The sequence below is a fragment of the Mastacembelus armatus genome, chromosome 18 (assembly GCF_900324485.2).
Source record: "Mastacembelus armatus chromosome 18, fMasArm1.2, whole genome shotgun sequence".
Lineage (NCBI taxonomy): Eukaryota > Metazoa > Chordata > Actinopteri > Synbranchiformes > Mastacembelidae > Mastacembelus > Mastacembelus armatus.
In genome coordinates, this window is record NC_046650.1 from 13,004,690 (window position 1) to 13,024,022 (window position 19,333).

General features: G+C 39.8%; 1 protein-coding gene across 1 annotated transcript; it reads right to left on the reverse strand.

The window, feature by feature from the left end:
• Positions 1–250: 250 nt before the first annotated feature.
• On the reverse strand, positions 251–4,433 carry LOC113138499 (nuclear pore complex protein Nup58-like). The gene is made up of 6 exons (XM_026321001.1): positions 4,284–4,433; positions 3,475–3,531; positions 2,097–2,674; positions 1,239–1,303; positions 998–1,146; positions 251–900 (listed from the first exon to the last, which is right to left on the reverse strand). Exons 2-6 carry the CDS (start codon positions 3,512–3,514, stop codon positions 815–817), a joined length of 918 nt encoding a protein of 305 aa, XP_026176786.1. The 5' UTR covers positions 3,515–3,531; positions 4,284–4,433; the 3' UTR covers positions 251–814.
• Positions 4,434–19,333: the final 14,900 nt, after the last annotated feature.

Below are 19,333 nucleotides of genomic sequence, written 5' to 3' on the forward strand. Positions count from 1 at the left end.
CCTTGATAGAGCTATTTATGCTTTTATTGCACCCAGGCTCAATTATTGCAACGTTTTATATGTAGGATTTAGCCAAGAGAGACTATTCACATCATCTGGCATATCATCCTTTTTTGTATTTTCATTATGTCTTACTTTATTCTGCTGTTTCTACCATTAATGATATATATTTTGAGTGTAAAGCACTTTGGTCAAAGTAGGTTGTTAAAGTGCCCCGATCCACTTTCAAAACATCACACGACAGCTGATCTAAATTCCTCAGAGGTTTTATTGATCTCAGAAAAACTTCATTCAAGAAAATTGACAGTGAATAAATATACATTTTGATAACCATACCCTTTGATAAATTCCTCCCACAGTCAAAAACATGTATGTCAGGGTGATTGGTGACTCTAACTTGCCCATAGGAGTGAGTGTGAGTGTGTGAGGTTGTTTGTCTCTATGTGGCCCTGAGACGGACTGGTGACCTGTCCAGGGTGGACCCCTGCCTATCACCCAAAGAGAGCTGGGATAGGCTCCAGCAGATCCCTGTGACCCTGGCTTTCAGGAAAAAGCGGATATAGAAAACGGGTGGATACCCTTTGATAAAACTCATGCATTGAATCAGGGTTGGGGTGTGCAGCCCACAGTGTTACATGTAATTTATATGTTTAATAAAAGATTTTTTTTAATAAGTAATGAATCAAACTCAGAGCATTTACTTGACATAAAGATAAGTTTGGACATTTTAAAATTCAAACAAATTACCGCATCAGTTTTTATGCACAAATTTCCAAAGAGTTGTGCTCTGAAGGCAGTTTAATCAGCACAGATGCTATTGCTGGTTTGACAGGAGCCAAGACAACAGCACCAGGCAGAAGGCAGAGAGGAGACTGGTCCTGTAGCTGACTCCACTTGATGCTGAAAATGAAAAGAACATGAAACAACATTTTAGTTCAACAAAAGATTGTGCAGATTTTTAATTTGTTTTGATTAAGCAGCTCTCAGTATCACTTACTTGCGTCAGTCACAGAGATGGAGGAGGTTTCAATGTCAAAGCCGTTAACAGTTGAAGCTGCGTTGCGCAAAGCCTGGGTAATCTGATCGTTAGTAGGAGGAGAGCTGGCTAAAAATTCAGAGTCGAGGACATTGATGACTGATCCATTTCTGCAGAGGAGACAAAGGAGCAACAATTATAATTTAAAGTATCAGGACTATGCCATTATTTTCAAACTGCAAAAGAATAATTAAGAAATTACCTGAATTCCACCGCCTTCACTGAGTAGAAGGAAGAGCTGAATTTATTTCTGAACTCGGGTTCAAGCTGCAGAAACAAAAAACACATGATATTCAAACACTTGTTCCCTTTTTCTGTTGTAGCTGGTTTGGTTTTATTTGTCCTGACCTGTTTCTCTTCACATCTCAGTCTTCACTCAACATTGGAAATTTGGATAAATGATCATTTTATATAAAACATGTAGACTGTACAGTATGACTACTTCTTCATGTGCAGTTTGTATTTTCTCTGATTTCTGAAATTTCTGCAGAACAAAACTAAATGAGGCTGCACATTAATAAATAGTTTGATATGACAGATCAGATATTTATTAACAGTAAAATGAAGATTCTCTGAAAATATTTCTGGGCAGTTTTAAAATTCTAGTTTAGGAATTCACACAGAGAATATCACCAAAATATAATTTCATTGATGTGATTTATTTTTCCTAGTACATAATTGTAATGACCCCTGCCTTTCACCCGAGAGAAGCTGGGATAGGCTCCAGCTGATCCCCGTGACCCTGGCTTTCAGGAAAGAGCGGGTATAGAAAATGGATGGATGGATAATTGTAATGTCTACAGTATAATATAACATGAATAAGTTAATTTAAGAAGTGTTAATACTCATCTTCCAGTGGTTCTTCCAAATATTATTGTTACACAATGAGCAACAGCAATGTCTACTCTGATCAGTTTAAATCAATTGATTAAAGAAACTAACCTGTACATAACTGATTGAATCTCATATTTCAGTCTCTTTTATAGAGTCATCTAACAGATGACAATATAACAATACAATAATATGTACCCACAGGTTTTATTCTGAAGGTGACACTTACCTGTGCTTTCAACACTGATGCTCGGTCTTTAAATCCTGGAGAGGAGGAATCTGCCAGGTCACTTGTGAACGTTTGTTTAACTGATCGGAAAGTTATTCGCTTTATTGTGAGTGCTGGAGTTGTAGTAGCAGATGCTGTCACTGTTGTAGGTGAAGAAGTTGTTGGTGTAGTAGTTGCAGATACAGCTGTTGTGGTTGACGTGGTGGCGGCTGGGGCAGCCGTGGTGGTGGCGGCGGCAGGGGCAGCCGTGGTGGCGGCAGGGGCAGCCGTGGTGGCGGCAGGGGCAGCCGTGGTGGCGGCAGGGGCAGCCGTGGTGGCGGCAGGGGCAGCCGTGGTGGCGGCAGGTGCAGCCGTGGTGGCGGCAGGGGCAGCCGTGGTGGCGGCAGGTGCAGCCGTGGTGGCGGCAGGGGCAGCCGTGGTGGCGGCAGGTGCAGCCGTGGTGGCGGCAGGTGCAGCCGTGGTGGCGGCAGGGGCAGCCGTGGTGGCGGCAGGGGCAGCCGTGGTGGCGGCAGGGGCAGCCGTGGTGGCGGCAGGTGCAGCCGTTGTGGCGGCTTGTGCTGCTGCTGTGGTTGCTGTTACTGTAGGAACCAAAGAAAATAGAATAAAAATGTTTTAGGTTTTGCATATTTTTAATATCTTATACTATCATGTACCAAAATGGCCTGTTTCTACTTGCCATCTATTCAATGTGTAAGAGCTATCACAGCCTCATGGTGTAATCTGCTAGTTCTTTCAACTTCACCTATGGACTATCTGCTTAGTGTTCTCTAGGTTAGCACATGAGCAAAGTGTCACTAGTCTTAGTGAGAATAAAATATTTCTTGTCTGGTGGCCCCAGTTTTTTCATAAGATACCCCAGTGTTTATGTCCTGATCAGTTCATTTTTATCACAAGAAATACAGTTTCCAAAAAGGAGAGGGCAGCTGGATCCCATTTTCTTTTCAACGATGAATATGTCCTGTGTCACTTTACTTGGAAACTCAAACTTTTCATTCATCCGTAGATTTTCTTCATCTGCTCACTCTTTCCCAATTAGTATCACCCCATGGATATTTAATGGGTCTTTCTTCCTCCCTCTCACCTGCACACATTTGTATGTAGCATCACAGTATCAGACAGTATTGGGTCTGTGCCTTTTTGGTGTATAGCCAAACCTTATACAGTTTGATAATTGCTTGTTACTGTAATATTATCTGAAGCCAAGTTCTGCCACCAAAGTATTGCACTTACCTTTATGACATTACTGTTCTATTGGTGTTATTAATCTACTTGTAATATAATTGTGCCTAAATTGAAACACCAGTAAGTTGAGTGGATTCATTTAAATACTACATACAATATGAAAATGTCAAATAACAGTTGGCTTAAGATCACTCACCTGTTAGAAACAGCAACATCATTATCAATCTGACACCCATGTTGTCTTCCTCTGAATCTATAAAATCAAACAATAAAAAGCAGTATGTCAAAAACATTTATAAATTCATTACTTTCTCTATGTTCGTGAGTATATGTTGTATTGAGCCATTTAAGGAGTTCAAATAGCAGTGCTGATCACAACTGTCTTTTTGTTTTCTTGACAAGTAAATTAAGTAAATCCCATTCTTGTTTTGAGTGTCCTGGAGTCTGGGAGCAAATAAGGATTTGGTATCAGAAGTTCAAAATGTGAGGAGCTGTAACTCAAGTCTACAGTTGACAGACAACCTGCTTTACCAGATGAGCCACAACCATTTATTTTCTGGTCCTCAAATTAATATATATTTGATATTGCATGGGGGTGTAAAATTATTAAAACAATTTGAGAACCAATCATAGTTAATAGTTAGTGCAGATAGAGTAATGTGAAATGTAGAAATATTGTATGACTGTAAATATACCCTACATCTGCTGTGAAACTGGAAGCAGAAAAATGTTTTTTGAGCTTTAAATTTGGAGGAAAACGAAAGTAACCAGCAAGATTTCATAACATACAAAAAACCTCCATCATGTCCTGAATTTTGAGTTTCATCTTATTTTAGTCATTTGACAGTAATTATGTAATGACAGGATTTCTGTTGAAATAGAAATAAATGTACATTTTACAAATTTAGCATATAGTTTAATGATGAAAATGTGTTATAATAAATATCTATACAAACAGTGTATAAAAATACAATATTGTATATAAGGACTTATGGATGTACTTACCGTAAATAAGAAGATATGCGATAAGTTCAGAATTCACCTTGTTAAATGTTTCAATCTGACATCTGCTCAAACATTCACCTTCTGTCACAGTCTGCACCTGTAAAGGTCTTTATATACCGAATTAAAACAAGGCTAATGACGTGATTAAGAAGTGATCAAAACCAATCTGCAGTATAATTTACCAGATTCTTGGCACAGCAGCATGGTCTACACCCTTTAGGTACATTCCACCTTTTGTGATTGTTTTAGGATGTTCTGCCAATATGACACTAAGTTATGACAAAAATAAAAACCAACCTGGCAACTAAATGTGGTGATGTGACGTGAGGAGCATTGTGTCAAAATGCAGGAAAACATGATATGCTTACTGAACTACTAATTCAGATATACTGAGTGAATACTGTAGGCCATATCTGGATTGTTCTGAGTAAAAATGTACATATGTGAAACAATATACAGTTAAAGGCCACAACAGTAATGTTTATATGGACATACAGTGTTAAGCCCCTCTTACCCCCAAGTTTACAGTCATCGTTTATCCCTGGGGTCATTTTGACTGCACCAGTTATGTTTCAGGGTCTTTATGTTATTTGTTGACCTCCTAATTAGTCCTTTAAATAAAACATAACCCCCACACCACAAACACACAGGCACACGCATACACACACACACACACATATATCTAGAATAACTTATAACTGTGGAAAAATATATACATCACAATAAAATCAAATACACATACTGTAAGTTTCCCTTTATTTACCAAGTAAATTCTTAGTAATTAGGGCACTGTAAAAGGAAGTGTTACCGTACATGTTTTATTTATAACACACAAAATGTATTTCTGTTGTCACAGTTAGTGACTTGTATAATGTTGGGTGTGTGACCCAGGGAAATCAAACTGTCCTAACTTGAACAACAGGGTAGACTCAGTACTGCTAATGTCAGGTCACTGCTCAACATTACCCTCCTCTGTCTCTCTGGAACAACAACAGTTCAACAACACCTTTTCAACCAACATGAACTCTGTGCTACTTCAGAGTTGATTGAACTCATGAACATTTTAAGAAGCAGTTTGCTTTTCCACAGGCTACAGGGCCATCACAGAGACACGTCATTATGTCACTGTATACGTCTGAATAAGCCTCTGCTTTCCTAGCAACGCTAATATAGAGCACAATAAGAACTACGGCATATTTCAGTGTCTTTTTTGTAGGTTGCTCCTGGCTTCGTGAGCCTGTTACCCAAACATGGTCACAGTCGGTGTTGTTGGTCACGATAATCCCGCCCAGCTCTTGATGTAAGCAGTTCTTATTTCTAGACCAGTAGAGTTGGTGCCAAGTTAGGCCCAGTTCTTTGGCTGTTTGAATCACAAAATTAGGCACTGGCTCTTTCACAGCCCTAGAACTGAATTTGTCACTTTCACTGCCAGTGAATTGTGGCAAAACCTCAGTGGGAGAAAATGTTTTCTCATGGTTCATTTTCAGTTGAGAGGCAGCATGGAGAGAAAGCTAACAGTGTCAAAAATGGCTTAGAAGGCAGCTCTGTAGGCTTTTATATGTTTGTCCTTCCCCTGAACAATGTCCTCCCCTGTCCTCGTGGAATGATATTGTCCTGGTCCCCATGTTGAAGAAAATATCACAGTTTTTTTGGGTTATCCCCATTACATAGATTAAGGCCCTAAAGCAGTACATTTTTGTGTCTGAATAGAATATGATGTCAGGCACAAACTGCACTGTTGAATGTGTCAAGAGTTTGACTGGAGAATTTTGAATTTACTGGCTATAAAGTTATTAAGATGTTTTAGGGTAAACATTATTGTTGTGGTAGCCTTTCATACAGTAACTGTGTATTAAAATGTTCTTCATGGTTGTTATGGAAAATGAACTCTGACATTGGTGATGGTGTTAAACTAAGAACAAGGTGACCTACAGACTGACTTTATTTAAATAAAAGAATCGCTGAGCAGAAGTAAACTACAGACCAGTGCTAGTCTTTGACCTGTTGTGAAGTCCTTTAATAACTGTCGCATTTTAGGAATAGTCCTGGCTTCCCTCAAACAGGATGTTGTCATTCCCTTACTGAAATAACCTCTCTTTGACCCCTAAGTGTTAGCTAACTACAGATCTCTCATGTGCCTTTTCTTTCAAAGGTGCTGGAGAATATTGTTCTGGAGCAAATAAAAGCAAAAACAATTCAATTCAATTCAACTTTATTTGTATGGCGCCAATACAAATCATCTCAAGGCACTTTACAAAAACAAAGAACCCAACAAATCCCTTATGAGAAGCACTTGGTGACTGTGGAGAAGAAAAACTCCCTTTAACAGAAAACCTCCAGCAGAACCGGGCTCAGTTTGGGCGGCCACCTGCCTCGACTGGTTGGGGTGAGTGGATAGAGGAGAGAGAAAAGAGCAGCAACAATAAACAACAAATAGACACTGCAGGTTGGTGGGGCCAGTAACTGCACATCAACAATATACAGCTCCAGGACCAGGGACACCTGCAGAAGGTACAGAGAGAGAGAGAGAGAGAGAACACAAGGTCAGTGACATTCAATGGTGCAATATACATGTGAGTGGGGAGGAGAGGAAGAGAAGGGAAGGGAAGGGAGGGAGGGTTAGGGTAGGGGAGCTCAGTGCACCGATAGTCCTTTGGCAGTCTAGACCTGTAGCAGCATAACTAAGGGATGGTTCAGGGTTACCTGAAGCCAGCCCTAACTACACGCTTTGTCAAAGAGGAAGGTTTTAAGTCTGGCCTTAAAAGAACAAAGAGTTTCTGCCTCCTGAACCCAGACTGGGAGCTGGTTCCACAGGAGAGGAGCTTGATAGCTAAAGGCTCTGCCTCCCATTCTTCTTTTGGAAACTCTGGGAACCACAAGTAGACCAGCTCTATTGGGATAATATGGTACTTTAAGGTATGAAGGAGCTTGATCATGAAGGGATTTGTATGTGAGAAGAAGGATTTTAAATTCTATTCTGTATTTTCCAGGGAGTCAATGAAGAAAAGCTTATATTGGAGAAATATGATCACTTGCTAGTTCCTGTCAGGACTCTGGCTGCAGCATTCTGGATTAACTGCAGCATTCCTGTTTAGGTGGTCTGATAGCTGCTTAGCAACAGCTTTTTCAAGGATTTTAGAAATAAATGGTAGGTTGGATGTTGGTCTATAATTAACCAAGACTCCTGGATCAAGACTAGGCTTTTTGAGTAAGGGTTTGATTACTGCAGTCTTAAAGGCCTGTGGTACGTAGCCTGATACTAGAGATAAATTTACCAAGTCTAATAAAGATGAGTTAATTAATGGCAGGGTGTCTTTAAGCAGTCTAGTCGGGATGGGGTCTAAGAAAAACGTTGATGATTTAGATCAGTGATTCTTAACCATGGGCCAGACCGCGAGCGCCAAACAGTGGGCCGCAAAAAACTTTCAGCTCTGCACCAGTGGTCCGCAAGGGCCGCGGGACTACAGTTGTCAACCAGTTGTTTAACACGCTTCAATAAGCAGCAGCAGAAGATGTCAGTTCCAAACTTTTGGCTGAAGATATGGAGAAGTTTTTAAAACTAAAAAAATGAACCGACTCGAGCTACAGCTGAGGAATGTTTCCGCTGCATGGATAACTACTTCAGTGAGAGTGGCCTGGACTGGCAGAACTGTGTTGGAGTGTGCAGTGACAGTGCAGCGTCAATGACTGGCAGGCAGCGCGGCGTCATCAGGCAGATACTTGATCGTGCGCCAGAAGCTAAATGGACCCACTGTTTTCTCCACCGTGAAAGCCTTGCAGCAAAAAGAAATGTCACCGGAGTTCCACGAGGTGATGGATGTAAGTGTGAAAACCATCAACCTCATTAAAAATAATGCTGTGAACTCCAGATGTTTTGCTAAACTTTGTGAGGGCATGGAAGAAGATCATGTCCAGCTGCTCTATCACAGTGAGGTGAGATGGCCCTCAAGAGGACTTGTCCTCAAGCGATTGTTTGAGCTGAGGAATGAGGTTTTCTCTTTTCTCACTGAGAGAAAATCTCCTCTTGCACATTACTATACCAACACCAAGTTCACAGCTAAACTTGCCTACCTCTGTGACATTTTTTTCTCTGCTGAACCAGCTGAACATCTCACTTCAAGGGAGAAATAGCAACATATTTTTTGTTGCAGACAAAGTTCAAGCTTTCAAGAGGAAACTTGCTTCGTGGACTAAGAGGGCCCAGGAAGAGAGAATGGACATGCTTCCACATTTGTCTGGCATTTTGGAAAACTCCCCTCAGGTGAAGGTCAGTCATTCAGTCTGTCAGCACCTCTCACAACTGGCAGAGAAATTTAAGACTAAAGCTCGCAACAGACTCAGAGCATCACTGGAGGCTACCCTGAGAGTGAGCCTTTCCCCCATTCCACCCAGACTGGATCTGTTCATGTCTGAGAGGCAGGCCCAAGTGTCTCATGAAGAGGCGAATATAAATTGGGAGTTTTAGCATGTTAAAAAAATGACACAGTCATTGTTGTGACTGTTATTATTCATTTGTCACAGATTTAGAGAGTAACTTCTAGTTCTGCCATGCAAAAATTAAGACCGCTAAATTGTCAAATTCATCAGCAGGTTATAAGGCAATATTTAATTTGCACTTTATTTAAATTTCATTTACAGTTTATTTATTTAATTTAAAGCTTTTATTTTAAATGAATTTATTTTATTACCACAGAATTTTAGTTATCAGAATTTCTCTTCAGTTTTTTGAGAGTATCTAAATATTTTTGGAATTCTGATTTATGTGTTAAGCGTGACTTGAGCCTTTATATTTGTTCTTGTAGCAACTTGATTTGTTATAATTGCTAGCCTGTTCAGTGCTGTTGTATTGTGTTACATACACGATAGAAAATAAATGTCTTTGAGGTGATCACAGTGTATCATATCATTTATTTCACAAGGTTTTAGCTTGTTAAACCTTAAGTAGACTTGCTTTTGTTATTAAATACTAATCAAACCAAGAGTCAGATCAATTGAAATTAAAGTGTTAATATTTGAATGGGACCCCGAGCCACTTTGTACTGGGAAAATTGGGCCCCGGGGTCAAAATGGTTAAGAACCCCTGATTTAGATGAAGCAACTACTGATGTAAATTCAGTGAGATCTATGGGAGAGAAGCATTTTAAACATAATAGGTCTTACAGATGATTCAAGAGCTACTGTAGTAGAAGATTCATTTATAGCAGCTATAGGAAGCATCTGCTGAATTTTATCTCTAATAGTTGTGATTTTATTTGTAAAGAAACTCATAAAGTCATCACTGCTGAGAGCTAAGGGAACACTGGGCTTAACAGAGCTGTGACTTTTTGTCAGCCTGGCTACAGTGCTGAAAAGAAACCTGGGATTGATCTTATTTTCCTCTATTAGTGATAAATAGTATGCAGCTCTGGCTTTATGGAGAGATTTTTTTATATGTTAGTAGACTGAAAAAATTCCTCTAAACTTGTGGAACGCCACTTCCTTTCCAGCCTTCGTGATGCCTGCTTTAAGGTACGAATATGTAAATTATGAGAGGCTCAGAGTGATGCTCTCATATGAGTTATAACTGTTCTGAGGATGAAAGTTTAATAAGTTTGAGTGGAAGATTGCAGCTACTCCTCCACCTCGACCTGTGCTTCAAGGAACATGACAATTTTTATGACTGAGGGGGGTTGATTCATTCAGACTGACATATTCATCCTGCTGCAGCCAGGTTTCAGTAAGACAGAGAAAGTGAATTTGGTGATCAGTTATCAAATCAAATCACAATCTGGTCAATCTGAAATAATCAATCTGGTCTCAGATCCCATCGCAGTACGGAATCAGTCTTACTAAGAAATTAAGGCTGTTGTTAAAACAGGCTTTTGCAAAGTCATTTGTTAACTGAACCTTTTTTCTTCTTTTCTAGACCTTGATAGAGCTATTTATGCTTTTATTGCACCCAGGCTCAATTATTGCAACGTTTTATATGTAGGATTTAGCCAAGAGAGACTATTCACATCATCTGGCATATCATCCTTTTTTGTATCTTCGTTATGTCTTACTTTATTCTGCTGTTTCTATCATTAATGATATATATTTTGAGGTTAAAGCACTTTGGTCAAAGTAGGTTGCTAAAGTGACCCGATCCATTTTCAAAACATCACACGACAGCTGATCTAAATTCCTCAAAGGTTTTATTGATCTCTCCACAGCACATGGTCGTTGCTCAAACCTTTGTTGAGGTGTAAATAATTCTGGCAGTAGCTTCAACCTGACCATAAGCCCCAGCTCAGTCCAAGTGTTAGGTAAGTAAACACAACACAATGTGACACTGTAATCAGTAGAGAAAACTTCTGAAATAACAGGCAGCTCATGGTGTCTTCAAAAAATGATGTTGCTACACAATAAATGGAAGAACAGAAATGTCTCATAACAGCTTTAACATTGTTCAGTGTTGTAAACTTCAGTCCATTCACTCAACAACAGCTGAACACAGAGTAGCTGAGTGAGACACTAGTGTGAGATTCTTGACATTACAAACTTCTGAACTTAAACACAAAATCTAATATTTACTTAAAATGTTTTACAGAAAGTCCAGTTCCAACTGCTGCACCAACAACAGCTACATCAGCAACTGCTGCACCAACAACAGCTACATCAGCAACTGCTGCACCAACAACAGCTACATCAGCAACTGCTGCACCAACAACAGCTACATCAGCAACTACTGCACCAACAACAGCTTCACCTACAACAGTGACAACATCTGCTACTACAACTGTAGAATTCACAATAAAGCAAATAAGTTTCCGATCTCTTCAACAAACGTTCACAAGTGACCTGGCAAATTCCTCCTCTCCAGGATTTAAAGACCGAGCATCAATGGTGAAAGGACAGGTAAGTGTCACCTTCAGAATAAAACCTGTGGGTACATATTATTGTATTGTTATATTGTCATCTGTTAGATGACTCTATAAAAGGGACTGAAATATGAGATTCAATCAGTTATGTACAGGTTAGTTTCTTTAATCAATTGATTTAAACTGATCAGAGTAGACAACATGAATCTCCTGACATGGGCTGTTGCTCATTGTGTAACAATAATATTTGGAAGAACCACTGGAAGATGAGTATTAGAAACAGGTCAGGACAAATAAAACCACACCAGCTACAACAGAAAACGAGAACAAGTGTTTGAATATCATATGTTTTTCTGTTTCTGCAGCTTGAACCCAAGTTCAGAAATGAGTTTAGCCCTTCCTTCAACTCAGTGGAGGTGGTGGAATTCAGGTAATTTCTTAATTATTCTTTTGCAGTTTCAAAATAATGGCATAGTCCTGATACTTCAAATTATAATTGTTGCTCCTTTGTCTCCTCTGCAGAAATGGATCAATCATCAGCATCCTCAAAGTTAAATTTTTAGCCAGCTCTGCTCCTAATGACAATCAGATTATCCAGGTTTTGCGCAACGCAGCTTCAACTGTTGTCGGCTTTGACATTGAAACCTCCTCCATCTCTGTGACTGACGCAAGTAAGTAATACTGAGAGGCTGCTTAATCAAAACAAATTAAAAATCTGCATAATCTTTTGTTGAACTAAAATGTTGTTTCATGTTCTTTTCATTTTCAGCATCAAGTGGAGTCAGCCACAGGACCAGTCTCCTCTCTGCCTTCTGCCTGGTGCTGTTGTCTTGGCTCCTGTCAAACCAGCAATAGCATCTGTGCTGATTAAACTGCCTTCAGAGCACAACTCTTTGGAAATTTGTACATAAAAACTGCTTGTTCAGAGCAAGGATTATTTAAAATGCTGTAATTTATTTGAATTTGAAAATGTCCAAACTTATCGTTATGTCAGTTTGATTTATAACTTATTAAAATATATTTTATTAAACATATAAATTACATGTAACACTGTGGGCTGCACACCCAACCCTGATTCAATGCATGAGTTTTATCAAAGGGTATGGTTATCAAAATGTATATTTATGCACTGTCAATTTTCTTGAATGAAGTTTTTCTGAGATCAATAAAACCTTTGAGGAATTTAGATCAGCTGTCGTGTGATGTTTTGAAAATGGATCGGGTCACTTTAGCAACCTACTTTGATCAAAGTGCTTTACACTCAAAATATATATTAATGATAGAAACAGCAGAATAAAGTAAGACATAACGAAGATACAAAAAAGGATGATATGCCAGATGATGTGAATAGTCTCTCTTGGCTAAATCCTACATATAAAACGTTGCAATAATTGAGCCTGGGTGCGATAAAAGCATAAATAGCTCTATCAAGGTCTAGAAAAGAAGAAAAAAGGTTCAGTTAACAAATGACTTTGCAAAAGCCTGTTTTAACAACAGCCTTAATTTCTTAGGAAGACTGATTCCGTACTGCGATGGGATCTGAGACCAGATTGATTATTTCCCAAAGATTGTGATTTGATTTGATAACTGATCACCAAATTCATTTTCTCTGTCTTACTGAAACCTGCCTACAGCAGGATGAATATGTCAGTCTGAATGAATCAACCCCCCTCAGTCATAAAAATTGTCATGTTCCTCGAAGCACAGGTCGAGGTGGAGGAGTAGCTGCAATCTTCCACTCAAACTTATTATTAAACTTTCATCCTCAGAACAGTTATAACTCATATGAGAGCATCACTCTGAGCCTCTCACATCCAAACTCGAAAACACAAAAACCAGTTCTACTTGTCATTGTGGACCGTCCACCTGTCCCTTACTCAGAGTGTTTAACTGAATTTCCAGACTTCCTGTCTGATTTAGTGCTTAGCTCAGATAAAGTCATTATAGTGGGAGATTTTAACAATTAATGTAGATGGTGAAAATAATAGTCTCAGCACTGCATTTAATTCAATATTAGATTCAATTGGTTTCACTCAAAATGTTAATAAACCCACCCACTGTTTCAGTCACACCCTTGATCTTGTTCTGACCTATGACATCGAAATTGAACATTTAATAGTTTTTCCCCAAAATCCTATTTTGTCAGATCATTCTTTAATAACTGTTGAATTTAAGATGATGGATCATGCAGCGTTTGGAAGAAAATTCCACTACAGCTGATGTTTGTCTGACATCGCTGATAATAAATTTAAGAAAATTATTCCATCTTTATTTACATCTATGCCAAGTATAAACACAGTGGAGGGCAGCTGCCTCAATCCTACTGCCTGCCAAATTGATCATATTGTTGACAGTGCTGTAGCCTCACTGAGTGATACGCTTGATACTGTGGCCCCTCTGAAAAAGAAGTTAGTGAATCAGAGGAGATTAGCTCCATGGTATAATTTACATATTCGTACGTTAAAGCATCACGAAGGCTGGAAAAGAAGTGGGGTTCCGCAAATTTAGAGGAATTTTATCTAGCCTGGTAAAACAGTCTACTAGCATATTAAAAAGCTCTCCGTAAAGCCAGAGCTGCATACTATTTATCACTAATAGAGGAAAATAAGATCAATCCCAGGTTTCTTCTCAGCACTGTAGCCAGGCTGACAAAAAGTCACATCTCTGTTGAGCCCAGTGTTCCCTTAGCTCTCAGCAGTGATGACTTTATGAGTTTCTTTACAAATAAAATCACAACTATTAGAGATGAAATTCAGCAGATGCTTCCTATAGCTGCCATAAATGAATCTTCTACTACAGTAGCTCTTGAATCATCTGTAAGACCTGTTATGTTTAAAATGCTTCTCTCCCATAGATCTCACTGAATTTACATCAGTAGTTGCTTCATCTAAATCAGGGGTTCTTAACCATTTTGACCCCGGGGCCCAATTTTCCCAGTACAAAGTGGCTCGGGGTCCCATTCAAATATTAACACTTTAATTTCAATTGATCTGACTCTTGGTTTGATTTGTATTTAATAACAAAAGCAAGTCCACTTAAGGTTTAACAAGCTAAAACCTTGTGAAATAAATGATATGATACACTGTGATCACCTCAAAGACATTTATTTTCTATCGTGTATGTAACACAATACAACAGCACTGAACAGGCTAGCAATTATAACAAATCAAGTTGCTACAAGAACAAATATAAAGGCTCAAGTCACGCTTAACACATAAATCAGAATTCCAAAAATATTTAGATACTCTCAAAAAACTGAAGAGAAATTCTGATAACTAAAATTCTGTGGTAATAAAATAAATTCATTTAAAATAAAAGTTTTAAATTAAATAAATAAACTGTAAATGAAATTTAAATAAAGTGCAAATTAAATATTGCCTTATAACCTGCTGATGAATTTGACAATTTAGCGGTCTTAATTTTTGCATGGCAGAACTAGAAGTTACTCTCTAAATCTGTGACAAATGAATAATAACAGTCACAACAATGACTGTGTCATTTTTTTAACATGCTAAAACTCCCAATTTATATTCGCCTCTTCATGAGACACTTGGGCCTGCCTCTCAGACATGAACAGATCCAGTCTGGGTGGAATGGGGGAAAGGCTCACTCTCAGGGTAGCCTCCAGTGATGCTCTGAGTCTGTTGCGAGCTTTAGTCTTAGTTGTGGCCACAATGGAGAACCCTGATTCACACAGGTATGTAGTCGTGAATGGGAGAAGGAGTTTCACAGCTCTCGGTGCTAGACGTGGGTACTCCTTTGAGACAACAATCCAGAAGGAGCCTAGGTCCAGTTTTCCCCACTGCCCCTTTAAAGTGCTGTCAGTGGAAACTTCCAGAAGCTGTGATTCCAGATGTGAGGGCAAAGCAACATCATTTTCAGTAGGATCCACTGAAAATGGGTCCACAACCCACACGTGTCCCTCTCTGGGATCCTCAGGAAAGTATTAAATCATTAAATTTCTCTGCCAGTTGTGAGAGGTGCTGACAGACTGAATGACTGACCTTCACCTGAGGGGAGTTTTCCAAAATGCCAGACAAATGTGGAAGCATGTCCATTCTCTCTTCCTGGGCCCTCTTAGTCCACGAAGCAAGTTTCCTCTTGAAAGCTTGAACTTTGTCTGCAACAAAAAATATGTTGCTATTTCTCCCTTGAAGTGAGATGTTCAGCTGGTTCAGCAGAGAAAAAATGTCACAGAGGTAGGCAAGTTTAGCTGTGAACTTGGTGTTGGTATAGTAATGTGCAAGAGGAGATTTTCTCTCAGTGAGAAAAGAGAAAACCTCATTCCTCAGCTCAAACAATCGCTTGAGGACAAGTCCTCTTGAGGGCCATCTCACCTCACTGTGATAGAGCAGCTGGACATGATCTTCTTCCATGCCCTCACAAAGTTTAGCAAAACATCTGGAGTTCACAGCATTATTTTTAATGAGGTTGATGGTTTTCACACTTACGTCCATCACCTCGTGGAACTCTGGTGACATTTCTTTTTGCTGCAAGGCTTTCACGGTGGAGAAAACAGTGGGTCCATTTAGCTTCTGGCGCACGATCAAGTATCTGCCTGATGACGCCGCGCTGCCTGCCAGTCATTGACGCTGCACTGTCACTGCACACTCCAACACAGTTCTGCCAGTCCAGGCCACTCTCACTGAAGTAGTTATCCATGCAGCGGAAACATTCCTCAGCTGTAGCTCGAGTCGGTTCATTTTTTTAGTTTTAAAAACTTCTCCATATCTTCAGCCAAAAGTTTGGAACTGACATCTTCTGCTGCTGCTTATTGAAGCGTGTTAAACAACTGGTTGACAACTGTAGTCCCGCGGCCCTTGCGGACCACTGGTGCAGAGCTGAAAGTTTTTTGCGCCCACTGTTTGGCGCTCGCGGTCTGGCCCATGGTTAAGAATCACTGATCTAAATCATCAACGTTTTTCTTAGACCCCATCCCGACTAGACTGCTTAAAGACACCCTGCCATTAATTAACTCATCTTTATTAGACTTGGTAAATTTATCTCTAGTATCAGGCTACGTACCACAGGCCTTTAAGACTGCAGTAATCAAACCCTTACTCAAAAAGCCTAGTCTTGATCCAGGAGTCTTGGTTAATTATAGACCAACATCCAACCTACCATTTATTTCTAAAATCCTTGAAAAAGCTGTTGCTAAGCAGCTATCAGACCACCTAAACAGGAATGCTGCAGTTAATCCAGAATGCTGCAGCCAGAGTCCTGACAGGAACTAGCAAGTGATCATATTTCTCCAATATAAGCTTTTCTTCATTGACTCCCTGGAAAATACAGAATAGAATTTAAAATCCTTCTTCTCACATACAAATCCCTTCATGATCAAGCTCCTTCATACCTTAAAGTACCATATTATCCCAATAGAGCTGGTCTACTTGTGGTTCCCAGAGTTTCCAAAAGAAGAATGGGAGGCAGAGCCTTTAGCTATCAAGCTCCTCTCCTGTGGAACCAGCTCCCAGTCTGGGTTCAGGAGGCAGAAACTCTTTGTTCTTTTAAGGCCAGACTTAAAACCTTCCTCTTTGACAAAGCGTGTAGTTAGGGCTGGCTTCAGGTAACCCTGAACCATCCCTTAGTTATGCTGCTACAGGTCTAGACTGCCAAAGGACTATCGGTGCACTGAGCTCCCCTACCCTAACCCTCCCTCCCTTCCCTTCCCTTCTCTTCCTCTCCTCCCCACTCACATGTATATTGCACCATTGAATGTCACTGACCTTGTGTTCTCTCTCTCTCTCTCTCTCTCTCTGTACCTTCTGCAGGTGTCCCTGGTCCTGGAGCTGTATATTGTTGATGTGCAGTTACTGGCCCCACCACCTGCAGTGTCTATTTGTTGTTTATTGTTGCTGCTCTTTTCTCTCTCCTCTATCCACTCACCCAAACCAGTCGAGGCAGGTGGCCGCCCAAACTGAGCCCGGTTCTGCTGGAGGTTTTCTGTTAAAGGGAGTTTTTCCTCTCCACAGTCACCAAGTGCTTCTCATAAGGGATTTGTTGGGTTCTTTGTTTTTGTAAAGTGCCTTGAGATGATTTGTATTGGCGCCATACAAATAAAGTTGAACTGAATTGAATTGTTTTTGCTTTTATTTGCTCCAGAACAATATTCTCCAGCACCTTTGAAAGAAAAGGCACATGAGAGATCTGTAGTTAGCTAACACTTAGGGGTCAAAGAGAGGTTATTTCAGTAAGGGAATGACTACATCCTGTTTGAGGGAAGCCAGGACTATTCCTAAAATGCGACAGTTATTAAAGGACTTCACAACAGGTCAAAGACTAGCACTGGTCTGTAGTTTACTTCTGCTCAGCGATTCTTTTATTTAAATACAGTCAGTCTGTAGGTCACCTTGTTCTTAGTTTAACACCATCACCAATGTCAGAGTTCATTTTCCATAACAACCATGAAGAACATTTTAATGCACAGTTACTGTATGAAAGGCTACCACAACAATAATGTTTACCCTAAAACATCTTAAAGACTTTATAGCCAGTAAATTCAAAATTCTCCAGTCAAACTCTTGACACATTCAACAGTGCAGTTTGTGCCTGACATCATATTCTATTCAGACACAAAAATGTACTGCTTTAGGGCCTTAATCTATGTAATGGGGATAACCCAAAAAAACTGTGATATTTTCTTCAACATGGGGACCAGGACAATATCATTCCACGAGGACAGGGGAGGACATTGTTCAGGGGAAGGACAAACATATAAAAGCCTACAGAGCTGCCTTCTAAGCCATTTTTGACACTGTTAGCTTTCTCTCCATGCTGCCTCTCAACTGAAAATGAACCATGAGAAAACATTTTCTCCCACTGAGGTTTTTCCACAATTCACTGGCAGTGAAAGTGACAAACGCAGTTCTAGGGCTGTGAAAGAGCCAGTGACTAATTTTGTGATTCAAACAGCCAAAGAACTGGGCCTAACTTGGCACCAACTCTACTGGTCTAGAAATAAGAACTGCTTACATCAAGAGCTGGGCGGGATTATCGTGACCAACAACACCGATTGTGACCATGTTTGGGTAACAGGCTCACGAAGCCAGGAGCAACCTACAAAGAAGACACTGAAATATGCCGTAGTTCTTATTGTGCTCTATATTAGCATTGCTGGGAAAGCAGAGGCTTATTGAGACGTATACAGTGACATAATGACGTGTCTCTGTGATGGCCCTGTAGCCTGTGGAAAAGCAAACTGCTTCTTAAAATGTTCATGAGTTCAATCAACTCTGAAGTAGCACAGAGTTCATGTTGGTTGAAAAGGTGTTGTTGAACTGTTGTTGTTCCAGAGAGACAGAGGAGGGTAATGTTGAGCAGTGACCTGACATTAGCAGTACTGAGTCTACCCTGTTGTTCAAGTTAGGACAGTTTGATTTCCCTGGGTCACACACCCAACATTATACAAGTCACTAACTGTGACAACAGAAATACATTTTGTGTGTTATAAATAAAACATGTACGGTAACACTTCCTTTTACGTGCCCTAATTACTAAGAATTTACTTGGTAAATAAAGGGAAACTTACAGTATGTGTATTTGATTTTATTGTGATGTATATATTTTTCCACAGTTATAAGTTATTCTAGATATATGTGTGTGTGTGTGTGTATGCGTGTGCCTGTGTGTTTGTGGTGTGGGGGTTATGTTTTATTTAAAGGACTAATTAGGAGGTCAACAAATAACATAAAGACCCTGAAACATAACTGGTGCAGTCAAAATGACCCAGGGATAAACGATGACTGTAAACTTGAGGGTAAGAGGGGCTTAACACTGTATGTCCATATAAACATTACTGTTGTGGCCTTTAACTGTATATTGTTTCACATATGTACATTTTTACTCAGAACAATCCAGATATGGCCTACAGTATTCACTCAGTATATCTGAATTAGTAGTTCAGTAAGCATATCATGTTTTCCTGCATTTTGACACATGCCCTACGTCACACACCCATTTAGTTGCCAGGTTGGTTTTTATTTTTGTCAAACTTAGTGTCATATGGCAGAACATCCAAAACAATCACAAAGGTGGAATGTACTAAAGGGTGTAGACCATGCGGCTGTGCCAAGAATCTGGTAAATTATACTGCAGTTGGTTTGATCACTTCTTAATCACGTCATTAGCCTTGTTTTAATTCGGTAATAAAGACCTTTACAGGTGCAGAATGTGACAGAAGCGAATGTTTGAGCAGATGTCAGATTGAAACAT